The following is a 16,008-nucleotide window of genomic DNA, read 5'->3' as shown; positions in this document are numbered from 1 at the left end:
ATTAGACTCCACCTCCTGGCCAGCGTTGATTGGCCAAATGCTGTACACTGGCCAATGCATTCCTATGAGAAAAAGTCAGCTCCTGTATAAATGCAAGCTGCCAGCACTCCCGACTAGCAAGGACCTACTTGCTCATCTCTAGTCGTAACCACGAAACGTCGTAACCCGAGACCGTCGTAACCCGAGGACTACCTGTGCGGTATTTCATACACTGATGATTTTGCAAATTTTCCCACCTGCAATAAAGGGAGAAGTCTGTAATGTTTATCCTAGGTACACTTCAACTGTAACAGATAGAATCTAAAAAAAAATCCAGAAAATCACATTGTATGATTTTTAAATAATTACCGGTAATTTGCATTTTATTCCATGAAATAAATATTTGATCACCTACCAAACAGCAAGAATTCTGTCACTCACAGACCTGTATTAACTGCACCTGTTTGAACTTGTTACCTGTATAAAAGTCCCCTGTCCACACACTCAATCACACTCCATCTTCTCCACCATGGCCAAAACCAAATAACTGTCTAAGGACACCAGGGACAAAATTGTAGACCTGGACAAGGCTGGGATGGGCTACGGAACAATAGGCAAGCAGTTTGGTGAAATGGCAGCAACTGTTGGTGCAATTATTAGAAAATAGAAGAAACACAAGCTGACAGTCAGTCTTCCTCAGTCTGGGGCTCCATGCAAAATCTCACCGCATGGGGTAAGGATGATTCTGAGAAAGGTCAAGAATCATACCAGAACTACTCAGGAGGACCTGGTCAATGATCTGAAGAAAGTTGGGACCACAGTCTCCAAGATTACTGTTAGCAACTGTTAGGATCGGGTCTCGCAGGGTTCCATCACGGCGCACAGCGCCACCTGCGGGCCAATCTGAACCTCGCCCTCGGCATTGTGTAATAGGATGTCTGGAGTCTAAGTCCAGTTTTCGGCCCTCTGAGCATGGTCAGGCATTTTGGAGCCGCTCAGAGGCTAAGTGCCGTTCTCTCCCCACTGAGCATGCTCAGGCATTCTGGGTCCGCTCTGAGGCTAAGTCCCAGTTTGGCCTTACTGGGCATGTTCGGTGATGTTATGCCACCGCCCCTGTTGGGCGGGGATTAGCCTTTAAAAGGTGTGAGCCGACGCCCGCTCGGTGCTCACACTTTATCTAAAAACACGTAAGACAGGAGGGTATGACAGGAGCTCCAGGCTGCTTCCAGTAGCTAGGCAGGTTCCATCTAGTGCTGTTAGCAAGACCTATAAGTCCTGAATGTACTGACAGCTCCACACTACGGCTCGGTGCAGTGGACTCTGTACCAGCCGGTGGACTGGCAGCAGGCTTGGTCTCTTTAGCTAGGCTATCTGTCCCTGTCTGTGTGTGTTATAGCTCCAAGCTGTGCGGAGCCATTTGTGGTGCTGTTAGGGGTGACGTTAACCCCTGGCAGTCTTGTTGCAGCTGGTCCACCTGAAGCTGCACATAACTATTTACCCAGTGCAGTGAACTGGTGTAAACTTGTTTGCAGCCTGTTTTTCTCTGAAGCTGCAAAAAGTTATTTACCCAGTGAGGATAACTGGAGTAAATCTCCATTGTGTAACACGGTTGCCCAGTGCAGTCAACTGGTACAACCTTGCCGCAGCCCATTCACACTGCTGCAGCCCTGACGCATTCATCCAGTGAAGTGAACTGGTGCATTTACTTTATTCCCTGTTCAGACACACTGCTGCCTGGTACTGGCACACGGCCGCCCATCTGGGTCTGTGGACCTCGCCGCAGTGCTCTGTGGCTTAGCGGTTCTGTTGCGTTTATTATTATTTTTGTATTTGCACACAGAACCATAACAGCAACATATTACACCATCATGGATTAAAATCCTGCACGGCACACAAGGTCCCCCTGCTCATGTTAGCACATGTCCAGATCCATTGAAAGTTCACCAATGACCATCTGGATGATATAGAACAGGCATGGACCAAATAAACCAAAATAAAACTTTTTGGTATGAATTCCAATCTCCATGTTTGGAGGAAGAAGAAGGGTGAGTACAACTCTAAGAACATTGTCCTAACCGTGAAGCTTGGGGGTGGAAACATAATACTTTGAGGGTGCTTTTCTGCAAAGGGGACAGGACGACTGGCCCGTAATGAAGGGAGAATGGATGGGGCTATATAGGACGAGATTTTGGACAACCTCCTTCCTTCAGCAACAGCATTGAAGATGGGTCATGGCTGGGTCTTCCAGCATGACAATGACCCGAAATATACAGCCAGTTCAACTAAGAAGTGGCTCCATAAAAATCATTTCATGGTCCTAGAGGGGCCTAGCCAGCCTCTCAGACTTGAACCCAATCGACAATCTTTGCAGGAAGCTGAAACTCAATGTAACTGAGCAACAACCCCGAAACCTGAAAGATCTGGAGAAAATCTGTATGGAGGAGTGGGCCAAAATCCCTGCTGCAGTGTGTGCAAACTTGGACAAGAACTACAGAAAATGTCTGACCTCTCTAATTGTAAACTAGGTTTTTGTATCAAATATTAAGTTCTGTTTTTCTAATGTATCAAATATTTATTTAATGTAATAAAATATATATGTTTTTAGATTTTGTCTTTCACACAAGCTCACCTACAATGAATATTCCAGACCTCTCCATTCTTTGTAGGTGGGAAAACCTGGAAAATCGCCAGTGCATCAAATACTTATTTTCCCCACTATAGGTGTATTAGAGTCAGAATATCAGCAGAGGTAAACTCTGTGAAAATTGTTGTGGAAAAAATGTTTGCGTTTCCACAAGGAAAGGTATCAAGTATACATACTGTATAAAATTGTTACATTTCGTGCAATAACCTTTCTGTTGAGGACCATATTCTATGTATCCATTTGATATAAGGCATTCAGGTCATCTGACCAAATTTTTCCCCTGTTCTAAAATAATGTGACCACTAGGTGGCAAAATAATCCCCCATTTACAAAGAAATGGTAGTATGTAGAGATGAGCGAACACTAAAATGTTCGAGGTTCGAAATTCGATTCGAACAGCCGCTCACTGTTCGAGTGTTCGAATGGGTTTCGAACCCCATTATAGTCTATGGGGAACATAAACTCGTTAAGGGGGAAACCCAAATTCGTGTCTGGAGGGTCACCAAGTCCACTATGACACCCCAGGAAATGATACCAACACCCTGGAATGACACTGGGACAGCAGGGGAAGCATGTCTGGGGGCATAAAAGTCACTTTATTTCATGGAAATCCCTGTCAGTTTGCGATTTTCGCAAGCTAACTTTTCCCCATAGAAATGCATTGGCCAGTGCTGATTGGCCAGAGTACAGAACTCGACCAATCAGCGCTGGCTCTGCTGGAGGAGGCGGAGTCTAAGATAGCTCCACACCAGTCTCCATTCAGGTCCGACCTTAGACTCCGCCTCCTCCGGCAGAGCCAGCGCTGATTGGCCGAAGGCTGGCCAATGCATTCCTATGCGAATGCAGACTTAGCAGTGCTGAGTCAGTTTTGCTCAACTACACATCTGATGCACACTCGGCACTGCTACATCAGATGTAGCAATCTGATGTAGCAGAGCCGAGGGTGCACTAGAACCCCTGTGCAAACTCAGTTCACGCTAATAGAATGCATTGGCCAGCGCTGATTGGCCAATGCATTCTATTAGCCCGATGAAGTAGAGCTGAATGTGTGTGCTAAGCACACTCATTCAGCACTGCTTCATCACGCCAATACAATGCATTAGCCAGTGCTGATTGGCCAGAGTACGGAATTCGGCCAATCAGCGCTGGCCAATGCATTCTATTAGCCCAATGAAGTAGAGCTGAATGTGTGTGCTAAGCACACACATTCAGCACTGCTTCATCACGCCAATACAATGCATTAGCCAGTGCTGATTGGCCAGAGTACGGAATTCGGCCAATCAGCGCTGGCTCTGCTGGAGGAGGCGGAGTCTAAGGTCGGTCCTGAATGGAGACTGGTGTGGAGCGATCTTAGACTCCGCCTCCTCCAGCAGAGCCAGCGCTGATTGGCCGAATTCCGTACTCTGGCCAATCAGCGCTGGCCAATGCATTCTATTAGCCCGATGAAGTAGAGCTGAATGTGTGTGCTAAGCACACACATTCAGCACTGCTTCATCACGCCAATACAATGCATTAGCCAGTGCTGATTGGCCAGAGTACGGAATTCGGCCAATCAGCGCTGGCTCTGCTGGAGGAGGCGGAGTCTAAGATCGCTCCACACCAGTCTCCATTCAGGTCCGACCTTAGACTCCGCCTCCTCCAGCAGAGCCAGCGCTGATTGGCCGAATTCCGTACTCTGGCCAATCAGCACTGGCTAATGCATTGTATTGGCGTGATGAAGCAGTGCTGAATGTGTGTGCTTAGCACACACATTCAGCTCTACTTCATCGGGCTAATAGAATGCATTGGCCAGCGCTGATTGGCCGAATTCCGTACTCTGGCCAATCAGCACTGGCTAATGCATTGTATTGGCGTGATGAAGCAGTGCTGAATGAGTGTGCTTAGCACACACATTCAGCTCTACTTCATCGGGCTAATAGAATGCATTGGCCAATCAGCGCTGGCCAATGCATTCTATTAGCGTGAACTGAGTTTGCACAGGGGTTCTAGTGCACCCTCGGCTCTGCTACATCAGATTGCTACATCTGATGTAGCAGTGCCGAGTGTGCATCAGATGTGTAGTTGAGCAAAACTGACTCAGCACTGCTAAGTCTGCATTCGCATAGGAATGCATTGGCCAGCCTTCGGCCAATCAGCGCTGGCTCTGCTGGAGGAGGCGGAGTCTAAGGTCGGACCTGAATGGAGACTGGTGTGGAGCGATCTTAGACTCCGCCTCCTCCAGCAGAGCCAGCGCTGATTGGCCGAATTCCGTACTCTGGCCAATCAGCACTGGCTAATGCATTGTATTGGCGTGATGAAGCAGTGCTGAATGTGTGTGCTTAGCACACACATTCAGCTCTACTTCATCGGGCTAATAGAATGCATTGGCCAATCAGCGCTGGCCAATGCATTCTATTAGCGTGAACTGAGTTTGCACAGGGGTTCTAGTGCACCCTCGGCTCTGCTACATCAGATTGCTACATCTGATGTAGCAGTGCCGAGTGTGCATCAGATGTGTAGTTGAGCAAAACTGACTCAGCACTGCTAAGTCTGCATTCGCATAGGAATGCATTGGCCAGCCTTCGGCCAATCAGCGCTGGCTCTGCCGGAGGAGGCGGAGTCTAAGGTCGGACCTGAATGGAGACTGGTGTGGAGCGATCTTAGACTCCGCCTCCTCCAGCAGAGCCAGCGCTGATTGGTCGAGTTCCGTACTCTGGCCAATCAGCGCTGGCCAATGCATTCTATTAGCCCGATGAAGTAGAGCTGAATGTGTGTGCTTAGCACACACATTCAGCTCTACTTCATCAGGCTAATAGAATACATTGGCCAATCAGCGCTGGCCAATGCATTCTATTAGCTTGATGAAGCAGAGTGTGCACAAGGGTTCAAGCGCACCCTCGGCTCTGATGTAGCAGAGCTGAGGGTGCACAAGGGTTCAAGTGCACCCTCGGCTCTCCTACATCAGAGCCGAGGGTGCGCTTGAACCCTTGTGCAGCCTCGGCTCTGCTACATCAGAGCCGAGGGTGCGCTTGAACCCTTGTGCACACTCTGCTTCATCAAGCTAATAGAATGCATTGGCCAGCACTGATTGGCCAGAGTACGGAATTCGGCCAATCAGCGCTGGCCAATGCATCCCTATGGGAAAAAGTTTATCTCACAAAAATCACAATTACACACCCGATAGAGCCCCAAAAAGTTATTTTTAATAACATTCCCCCCTAAATAAAGGTTATCCCTAGCTATCCCTGCCTGTACAGCTATCCCTGTCTCATAGTCACAAAGTTCACATTCTCATATGACCCGGATTTGAAATCCACTATTCGTCTAAAATGGAGGTCACCTGATTTCGGCAGCCAATGACTTTTTCCAATTTTTTTCAATGCCCCCGGTGTCGTAGTTCCTGTCCCACCTCCCCTGCGCTGTTATTGGTGCAAAAAAGGCGCCAGGGAAGGTGGGAGGGGAATCGAATTTTGGCGCACTTTACCACGTGGTGTTCGATTCGATTCGAACATGGCGAACACCCTGATATCCGATCGAACATGTGTTCGATAGAACACTGTTCACTCATCTCTAGTAGTATGATAATAGATTTTTAAATGTGGTCATATACAAACCCATTTGTCAGATAGTTCAGTGATGTATTGGGAAAATACAAAAGTGGGATTGATGTAGTATCATACAACGATGTGGCTACTTATCTGAGAATCCGCCATGCTAATGTCACATAGCAAAATTACAGTAAACACATAGTAGTGTTATTTGCAGGTAGAAATAATTGTAGTAATTTGATGGAGAAGGCTATGGCAAGAAACCAATATCATGTTTTAGATGTTCACACACTATCATTTATGCAATCTTCTACTTACATGATTTGTGTAATTAACTTTGACACTCCTTATTCTGTACAATGATTGATATGATCATACAAACATGAGTCCTCTAGCTCACCTCGCACACTTTACCAAGAAATATATGGCTAAAAGACAGCTAAAATTGTGAGAAAACTTATGCGGATTTTCTGTGAAAATTAATGTGGGAAAAAAACGCAGTGTGTTACCGCAGCAGTTTTTTCCCACAGCACTTTTTTTGCTGCAGCCTACTACATGGGGCCTTAATCTAAAGGGGCATTTCTTTACATAAAGTGTATGTAATTTACTTGTACTATCAAAATTGTATAGGCAAAAAAAAAAAACATTTACCCCCAAGTACCTCAATCCTACCATTGTGTGGACAGAGTTGTTACTGATCACATTTTCTTGTACCATTATTCTTACAAGACAAGCATGTGCGGTGTACACATTATATGCAGTCATTGGAGGTTTAGGGCTCATTCACACAGGGCAAGAGGGGGAGGATTCTGACGCTAAATCCACCTCAGCTTCTTTTTTTCCATGAGTGGTATGTTCCAACTCACAGAAAAAAGAAACGACATGCCCTTTCTTGAGGCGGACTTCACAGCTGATTCAGCACCCTCTGGACTAGGCCCATTCATTTGGGCCTAATTTGGAGGGGGAAGCTGGAAGCCGCAACAGTCGTGGCAAGCGCATTTTGGTCCAATTCTGATGTGGCTTTCCGCCCATACCAGTACCCCACCTCCACCTTGCTGGTGTCTGAGCTCTCTGCCCTTTACTGATCCAGCCTCGGGCCCATCAAGAGTCACTCTCATTTCCTCAGTCCATAAAACCTTAAAAAAAAAAAAAAAGATATTTCTTGGCCCAGTCTTGACATTTTATTTTATGTTTCTTGTTCATAGGTGGTTGTTTTTCAGCCTTCCTTACCTCGGCCATGTCCCTGAGTATCGCCTACCTTCTGCTTTTAGATACTCCAGTAATGTTGCAGCTCTGAAATATGGCAAAACTCGTGGCAAATGGCATCTTGGCAGCTTCACGCTTGATTTTCCTCAATTCATGGGAAGTTATTTTGCACCTTTTTTATTAACACGCTTCTTGAGACCCTGTTGGCTATTTGCCATGAAACGCTTGATTTTTCGATGATCACGCTTCAAGTTTTACAATTTTTTACAAGACCGCTGCATCCCTCTGCAAGACATCTCACAATTTTTGACTTTTCAGAGTCTGTCAAATCTCTCTTTTGACCCATTTTGCCAAAGGAAAAGAAATTGCCTAATAATTAAGCACATCTTATATAGGGTGTTGATGTCATTAGACCACACCCCTCCTCATTACAGAGATGCAAATCACCTGATTTACATAATTGGTAGTTGGCTTTCAAGCCTATAAATCTTGGAGTAGGACAACATGTATAAAAAAGATGATGTGATCAAAATGTGCCTAATAATTCTGCACACAGTGTAGATGCCAGCAGGAATAGATTAAAGCTGGTGTATCCAATGCCATTCTTAATATTTTCAGCTCACATTACTTACTGGAACATAGAGTACTAAAGCCTCTGGGGTTGTATACATACAGAGTGTATAAGACGTAGGGTCCAAAAACTCATTTCTGATTAACTTTTATTTATTGATACCAAAATAACCTTTATGACTTTTCAAAAGTCCTGTTCATTACTGAGCTACATATACTGTACATATGCATGCTTTTTCTGAGTAAGCACACTGCCAAGTTATCCTAGATTCATTACTCCGTCCATGTGTTTGCCAGATTTACCGATCTGAGCTTCACGCCTGGACTGGGACTTGTGGCATCATAGTCATAGTTATCTATAATGTTAAGAGTCCCTGCATCCCAACAACCTACTGTCCCGATCATAATAAAGGACAGTAAGTCTCTGGAAGGCAGTGACTCCTAGTAGCAAGATAGGAGTCCTGCTCCAAGTATGAATCAGGTCAATAAATTCAACCAACACACCTACCGAGTTTCACAGGTGAATCTAGTCTTAATCTCTTTCACACATCTTCTAAGTCCAGCTATACACTGGCTTTTTCCATTCCAGAGATACTGTTCATGTATAGGCAATATTTTCAGGGTTGAAGACACAGACAGTTGCCATGATGCTGTGAGTCAGTGTGATACTGCAGGGCTACTCTCTTGTACTATAATCATGTTATTTTTTTAGGTAGATTGTGAGCCCCATATAGGGATCACAATGTACATTTTTTTAATTTTTTTCCTTTCAGTATGTCTTTTTGTAGAACGGGAGGAAATCCATGTAAACACAGTGAGAACATACAAACTCCTTGCAGGGGTTTTTCCTAGTGGGATTCGAACCCAGGACTCCAGTGCTGCAAGGCTGCAGTGCTAACCACTTAGGCACTATGTTGCCCCTGTAATCATGATTTTTTTTATATGAAAAAGCACCAAACATCACAAACTTCCTCCCTTTTAGTGAATGCTAATATTTTAATTCCTCTTAATGTAAAATAGTTAATTTATTTTCTGTATTTTATCATATATGCATCATTATTGCTAATAATAGATGTTTCTATATGTGCCTTGCACCCCCTTTTTGTTATAGAACCGTACAGCAGTTCATGATTTATCTTCGGCTCTGTGTAATGTGTAAAGCTTCTATCGTGTATTAAGTCCAATATTAAACTCTGACTTTCTAATAAGTTTCTTAAGTTTAGAACTTTTTGTCCTGTCTGCGCTGGCCTCTTCGTCTTTGTTGTAGCACCTGTTGAGTCGCCAGGTGGCAGTCTGCATTCACTGGAACTTCAGGAAAGTGAGAGGGAAAGGAGAGGGGGAAGGAAGGAGAAGAAGGAGAGGGAGTCAAGTACTTTCATCAGCTCTAAACTCTTTCCCATTTGTTGCAGCTAGGAGCAAACTTTAAACAGACACCCACACTAAGCTCTCAGACTCCCGGCTAAGGAATTGTTTCCTATTCACTCCTGAGTTTTTCAAAGGCAGAGGAATCCCACCAGCAAAGCAAGCAAACCCCTGAGTGACCTGCAGCCCTATTAAGCACTAGAGGATCACCCTGCTGACTGGAACCTGCTGCCAGGCGGAGAACTCACTGGCTCCATTACTTTCATGCTGTTGGGTCACTGCTCTGATCTGCAAACCAGTGTGAGGAAGTTTGGTGCCAAGCCAAAAAGTAAGGTAAATAATCAGCACAGCGGTGGAGCACAGACTTTGATACTGCCTAAAAAAGGAACTGCCGGTGAGAAAAAAAAATGGGAGGTGTATAGAGACACGTTCCTATCCCACAATGTCCTGAGGGGACACGTTTGCTGACTATCACATTGTTTTCCCACAGGGTGTCAAGCTACAGTTGCACATTTTTACAGCTCTGGATGACTGCTCTCACTTATAATGCTAATTTCTTCAGTATTCGCTGATTTTTGTTTGTTTATACAAGGTGAAGTGCGCCTTTCTCAAGGATTATTCCCTTTCCTCAAGCTTCATCCAACTTTTGGTACATTCGTGTTAATGTGAGGCTGACAGGTGTTCCCGAAGAATGTTTCTGTATATATTTATTTTGTAGAATTTGTTCCGTCTCTCTTTTTTTTTCTTTTCTTCATTATTTTCTCTTTTTGAACATTGTTCCGTGAAGGATTTAAAACTGCAGAAGATCTCCTGGGATTTGATCAATTTATCCGACTTTGATTTCCAAACTGGAGACAGAGAAGAATAACAGGATCAGAAAAGAGTTGGCTTTGCATGGGATTATGAAGGATCTAGTCAGTGATCATCTGCCACCAATGTTACCCAAGCAGGCTCAGTGCTCTCTGGTGAAGGGTGCAGTGATCATGCTCTGCTGAGACTGACTGTGAACTTGCAAACCTCAAGTGTCATTAGTATCTGTGCTCACCCCTATTCATCCAAATGATCCTCTTATTGTTACTTCTCAGAGTCCTCACGTGTACCCTGGACTTCCAGCTACATGGAGTACAAGCTGAATCCAATCTCAGCAGCAAATTTCACTTTGGAAGTGCTAAGGAGCAGAATGGTAAGACAAAATTTACTTTTTGTACTCGCTGATAATAAGGTCATTCGCCTTTCCTGGAGACATATTAACTTTAGCCAGTCATTCCCGGCACAAGGCTAAGCTTTAAAAGGTACCACAAAAAAGGAACTTAAAACATGGCACCGGGGTTAAAGAGGCAGGAAAATAAACCGAGTCCCTTTTTCAGATATATTTATGTTTGTGCCTGTAGACCTAGATCCGTTGTGGTTTTAAACTGGTGAATGACTTCTATTCCTTTCTGTCCTGGAAACAAGCTAATCCCACATAGGAAATGAGAATTACTTTCAGCTTTCAAGTGTACCTGAAATGTTTAGAAAACCCTTAAATGAAAGATCCCAAGGGCTGGAGCTGGGTGAGTGTAAAGAAAGGATTCTTTCATGTAAAAGGGCAGCTTCAGGGTGTGTAATTTGCCTAGCCTCTGAACTCCATAGGACTTGCATTATTCAGATTTCTAAAGTCTCGTGTTGTTGATTTTAGATTATAAAGTCATTTTTTTTTTGTATGAGCGCAATGAAAGAAGAAATGACTTGCTGCACAATGGGAAGTATAAAAAGTGAAGTTGCTCGATGGCGTCGGACATTAAAAAGCATGTGTATAAATAGTCCTGGTCTATCTGCATGAGTTGTGGTGCCTGCGGTAATACTTTGGCACTAAAACACTGGCCATGTGAATTTCCTCACGTTTATGTCAGCTGAAAATTGTAAATCAAGCTGACTTTTACATTCATTTTTTATTTGCAGCTATGAATGGCCTTTTCTGTTACTTTGTTGTTTTCTTTTCCTTTCCTCTGGATGTGACTTTTTTCCTCCTTTCTTGGTGAGGTACAGAACAAATTAAGGAATGGGTTAAACGCCAGTCGAGATAAGGAACAGGACATAACCCTTTATCACATGCACTAGAGTTGTGTGAGAGAGCTGATATTGTTTTTGCATGCTGCTTGCTAATGTGTTGACATATGGCACCTGCAGACTGCCAGAGAGACTGATCAAAGAGCAGCATAGAGATCAGTCTCTAATCAGACTCCACTGTGAAGGACCAAAGGAAACTGATCAAACGACTGGGGATCCCTGCTATGTTGTGACGGGAACTCATCAAGATGACCTTTGTCTATCCCCTTTGGTGTTGAAAAATAATGCACTTTCTTAAAGAAGTCAAATCCAATGAAAATATCCCTTCTGTTTTGTAATCCCGCTGGTTGTTGTCTTGGACCTACAAGTTCTCTCATGTCTTACCAGTTAAAGGGCAGGGCAAATTATATTCTAAGATGCTGCATTTTGGTGCCAAAAATAGTTCTAGTGCAGTGAGTGTTTTTGTATGCTTTATGTTTTTTTAAGTGTCTAGACTGTGTAGATGATGTCTAGACTCAGAAGACGACGATGTTTGATGTTCTAAATTTAAAGTATTTAAAGGAAAAGTTATACTGTTGGCAGACAAAAGAGAAAACATATTTCAAAAGCATTACATACACATTTTTATCAGGTTATTTGATCATTTTTTTAAATTATTAAAATGAGCAACATTTATGCACATGTTTCAAAATATATGAATACGAGTACCCAAGAAGAAGTGCTAGGAAACAAAGGTAGCTCATTCGGATGCAAGGTATAAAAAAACATCTGAGCTCAAGAAGCCCATATTTCCATGAACTTTATTCATAAAAATAACTCTTTAAAGATACATAAAGAGAAATGGAGACACAGAAAGATAACAAATCTTAAAGTTGTAACCTTGAAGATTGGGCTTGGACAACATGCCAAATACTTGGCTCCTTCAATGTCGGCATGACTGCATTTAATCTCAGTCTGTTTATATGACAGATATAAGTTTGAAAGATTAATACCTTCAATGGTTGATGGCAGACTTCTGTCTGCTGCAAAGGTAATTGGTCAGGTTGGAAATTTTTGGCCAAAACAACATGCATACAGAATGAATTCACCCAGTCATTTGTGTAATAGAGAGCTGATGTGTGGAGCCACTGTGCCACCTACCAGAAGGGTACTAGGATAGATGGCTGCTGACCAGGATCCAGAAGGACTCTGGTATGAAGCACCAGTGGGTACAAGCAAAGGGATAATCGGGAACAGGCCGAAGATCAGTGGCAGGCAGCAGTCAAACAAGGTCGTAGACAAGCCAAAGGGTCAGGGAGGGCAGCTCTGATTCAGTAGTCCAGGACAGGGTGGGATTATACAAGGGCAGGCAGTAGCACAGAATCTGGATCAGACAGTGGTCAATAAACAAGCAGTGGTCAGTAATTGATAATCTACATGAAGTGTTGTACAGAGCCTTTGCAGAATCAGAAGCATCAGATTCAGTGTTGCTTGGGCATGGTTCAGGGGGCTGAACAGACTAATATAGGTGGAAGCTGCCTCGGATTGGCTCAGGAGAGCTCACAGGTGTCCCTATTATACCCTGTAGGCTGGAGCAGGTGCTACACAGAAGGGAATACACAGAAAAAGGGAGTGTCAGAAAATCCTTGGTGTGAACTGGAGGCAAGCTGGTAACTGCTTTTTAGGTTAGAACGCAGGACAATGGTCGCAGACCATTGCAATTTTTCATTCTGCTTAAGCCTTAGGGTCTCAACCCCCCCATCGACCAGTTTAGTGTCTCCTGTTTCTGGTGAGTTTGTTAGGATGAATGACCCACAGATGAGGCAGATGAAATATGAAGAGTTTAGCTGTCAACAGGAGTCCATTGATCAATTTGTTTTAGATTTTGTCAACAGTTATCATTTGTGTTAGTAAAAAGGAGTTCATTTGATCTATTACATTCTTCTGAGAGGTCATCAGTATGTGATTTGTAGGGCCCTGCACAGATCATCTGTTCTGACATCCAGGTCCCGCAGCAGCTAGTGGATGAATGGCGCGTGTGGAACCGATTCTATTAAGTAATAATAGCAATGCAACAGCCATGTCTACTGCATAGCATTAGTTCCGGTGAACTGCAGTGCTGCTCCTATTACTTGAATAGAAGGTGCTGTACTTGCTGGCCGTCCATAGCAGCTTCAAGCTGGATCAGATGATCTGTGCGGGGTCCTAACCCCAACACAACACAATTTGATTTGGGTCCAGAAAACCCCTTTAAGTGTAGTATTCGTCAACTTTTGTTCATCAGATGGTCTACTAAAAATGAGAGCTAGAAGTAAATTGTTCTCCGGCGTTGTCTATTATTATATAGCTTCTGTTAATATACTATAGTCATATTGTTTAAAAATTTTGACTTTACCAATGATTGACAATGCTGACTTACAACTGTATTTTGCAGGCCGAAGTTCAGTAGCTGTCTAAAGGAGTAAGTCAGTAAGCAGTGAGAGCAATAAAATGATTTCTGATTTGGATGCTTCCTGATTTCAGTTCTGAAACATGTAGCATATACAGTGCTATAAAAAAGTATTTGCCCCCTTATTACAGATTTCTGTTTTTGCCAAGTTGTCACACTTTAATGTCTCAGATTATGAAAGAATTTTGAATTTGAGACAAAGGTATCCGGACTAAATACACAAATTCAGTTTTTAAATTTTGATTTAAAGAGGACCTTTCACCACTTTTGGGCACAGGCAGTTCCATATACTGCCAGAAAGCTGACAGTGCGCTGAATTCAGCGCACTGTCGGCTTTCCCGATCTGTGCCCGGTGTGAAGAGCTTACGGCCCGGTACCGTAGCTCTTCTATGGTCAGAAGGGAGTTTCTGACCATTAGCCAGAGACGTCCTTCTGCCTCGCGGCACCAATCGCGCTGTGCTGTGGAGCCGGGAGGAACGCCCCCTCCCTCTGCTCACACAGCTTGTCCGTAGACTAGCATTATCAGCAGAGGGAGGGGGCGTTCCTCCCCGCTCCACAGCACAGCGCGATTGGCGCCGCGAGGCAGAAGGACGTTCCTGGCTAATGGTCAGAAACGCCCTTCTGACTGTAAAGCGCTACGATACCGGGACCGATAGCGCTTTACACCGGGCACAGATCGGGAAAGCCGACAGTGCGCTGAATTCAGCGCACTGTCAGCTTTCTGGCAGTATATAACACTGCCTGTGCCCAGATATGGTGAAAGGTCCTCTTTAATTAATCAAGGGTAAAACTATCCCAAACCACCTGGCTCTATGTGAAAAAATATCCCCCTCCCCCATTGTATTAACTGTGATTAACCCCATTTTTTGGAAAGCTGAGTTAAATTTCACTATCCACACCCAGGCCTGACTACTGCCAGACCTGTAGAATAAAGAAATCACATAGATAGAACGTGTCTGGCAACATGAAGTTGGTTAAAATATTTCAAAAGGCAACACATCATTCCATTATCTAAAGAAATTCAAGAACAGAACAAATCCTTGACACCTATCAGTCTGTAAAAGGTTACATAGTCACAGTGAGAGTCATTATCAACAAATGGACAAAACATAGAGTGGCCGACCTACCAAAATTACTCCAAGAGCTCATCAACGACTCATCCAGGAGGTCACAAAAGAACCAGGTTATGTTTAAAATTTGTCTCATAATCAGAAAAATGACAAGAAATCGAAAACAAAAGAATGGGAAATTACAGGTTCTAGTCTCTAGTGCAGGGGTAGGGAACCTTCAGCTCTCCAGCTTCTGTGAAACTACAACTCCCAGCATGCTCCATTCACTTCCATGGGAGTTCCAAGAACAGCAGAGCAAGTATGCATGCTGGGAGTTGTAGTTATACAACAGCTGGAGAGCCGAAGGTTCCCTACCCCTGCTCTAGTGCTTGAGTGTGACCAGTGGCCTTTCAGCTACATAAGAGGATGTGAGTACTATAAATGCAATGTGATGCCTGGTGGGAGTGAAGGTGTTATACAGATTTTGTATCAGGTTTATGTCCTTCAAGTTATGGCCTTGATATTATGGTCTTAGTACGGCATTATATACATTGGTAGCGGTTATTTAGCATTAATAGAGTGTATTTCTCCACTATGGATTTTTTTTTTTAGTCATTGCCTCCATTTATACTTTCTGTTACCTATTTCCCCCATTTATTCCCCGGTGCATTAAACAGTAATAAGTTGTTACTTTGGTCATGACCTAATTCTACACAAGGTCTACAATCAGTCATATACAACAACAAAGCGCTATCTAGGGAAACCTTGTGTGTTATGTTTGCCTGTCTTAGTTTTACAAGTCAGAGTGATTGTCTGTATACAAGTTAGGTTAAACAAAAAACACATGCCCGTCAAGTTCAAGCAGAAAAAGGGAGCTATAGTAAATCCTACTTAAAACAGAGGAAGTCGAAAAAACTCATAAAATATGGTCCAATTTACCTTAATAGGGGAAACATTTCTTTCCAACCTCTACATTGGATTTATCAGACATTGTAGCTGAATTCACAAGGCATGACTGTTTTCTGTTTCCTACAAGACCGTATTTTCCAGGTAGTTCAAAAGCATTTTACCTACAAATTCCCTGTTGGTAATATACACAACAGGGCGGCTGTCTACCTGTATAAAACCATACTGCCATTGACTCTCATAGCAGCGGCTGATACAGATCATTCACAAAATGTTCCACCAGGATGG

The 16,008-nt window shown here is 43.7% G+C and overlaps 1 protein-coding gene across 1 annotated transcript in view; it reads left to right on the top strand.

The window, feature by feature from the left end:
* Positions 1-9,277: 9,277 nt before the first annotated feature.
* Positions 9,278-16,008, top strand: part of PDGFC (platelet derived growth factor C) — a 184,461-nt gene continuing 177,730 nt past the window's right edge. Inside the window, exon 1 of the mRNA XM_075257758.1 lies at positions 9,278-10,471. Within this exon, the coding sequence (XP_075113859.1) occupies positions 10,348-10,471 (124 nt within the window). The 5' untranslated portion in view covers positions 9,278-10,347. The remainder of the gene's footprint in view (positions 10,472-16,008) is intronic.

The sequence above is a fragment of the Leptodactylus fuscus genome, chromosome 1 (assembly GCF_031893055.1).
Source record: "Leptodactylus fuscus isolate aLepFus1 chromosome 1, aLepFus1.hap2, whole genome shotgun sequence".
In the NCBI taxonomy this organism is placed as follows: domain Eukaryota; kingdom Metazoa; phylum Chordata; class Amphibia; order Anura; family Leptodactylidae; genus Leptodactylus; species Leptodactylus fuscus.
This window is presented reverse-complemented; position numbering and strand designations above follow the sequence as displayed.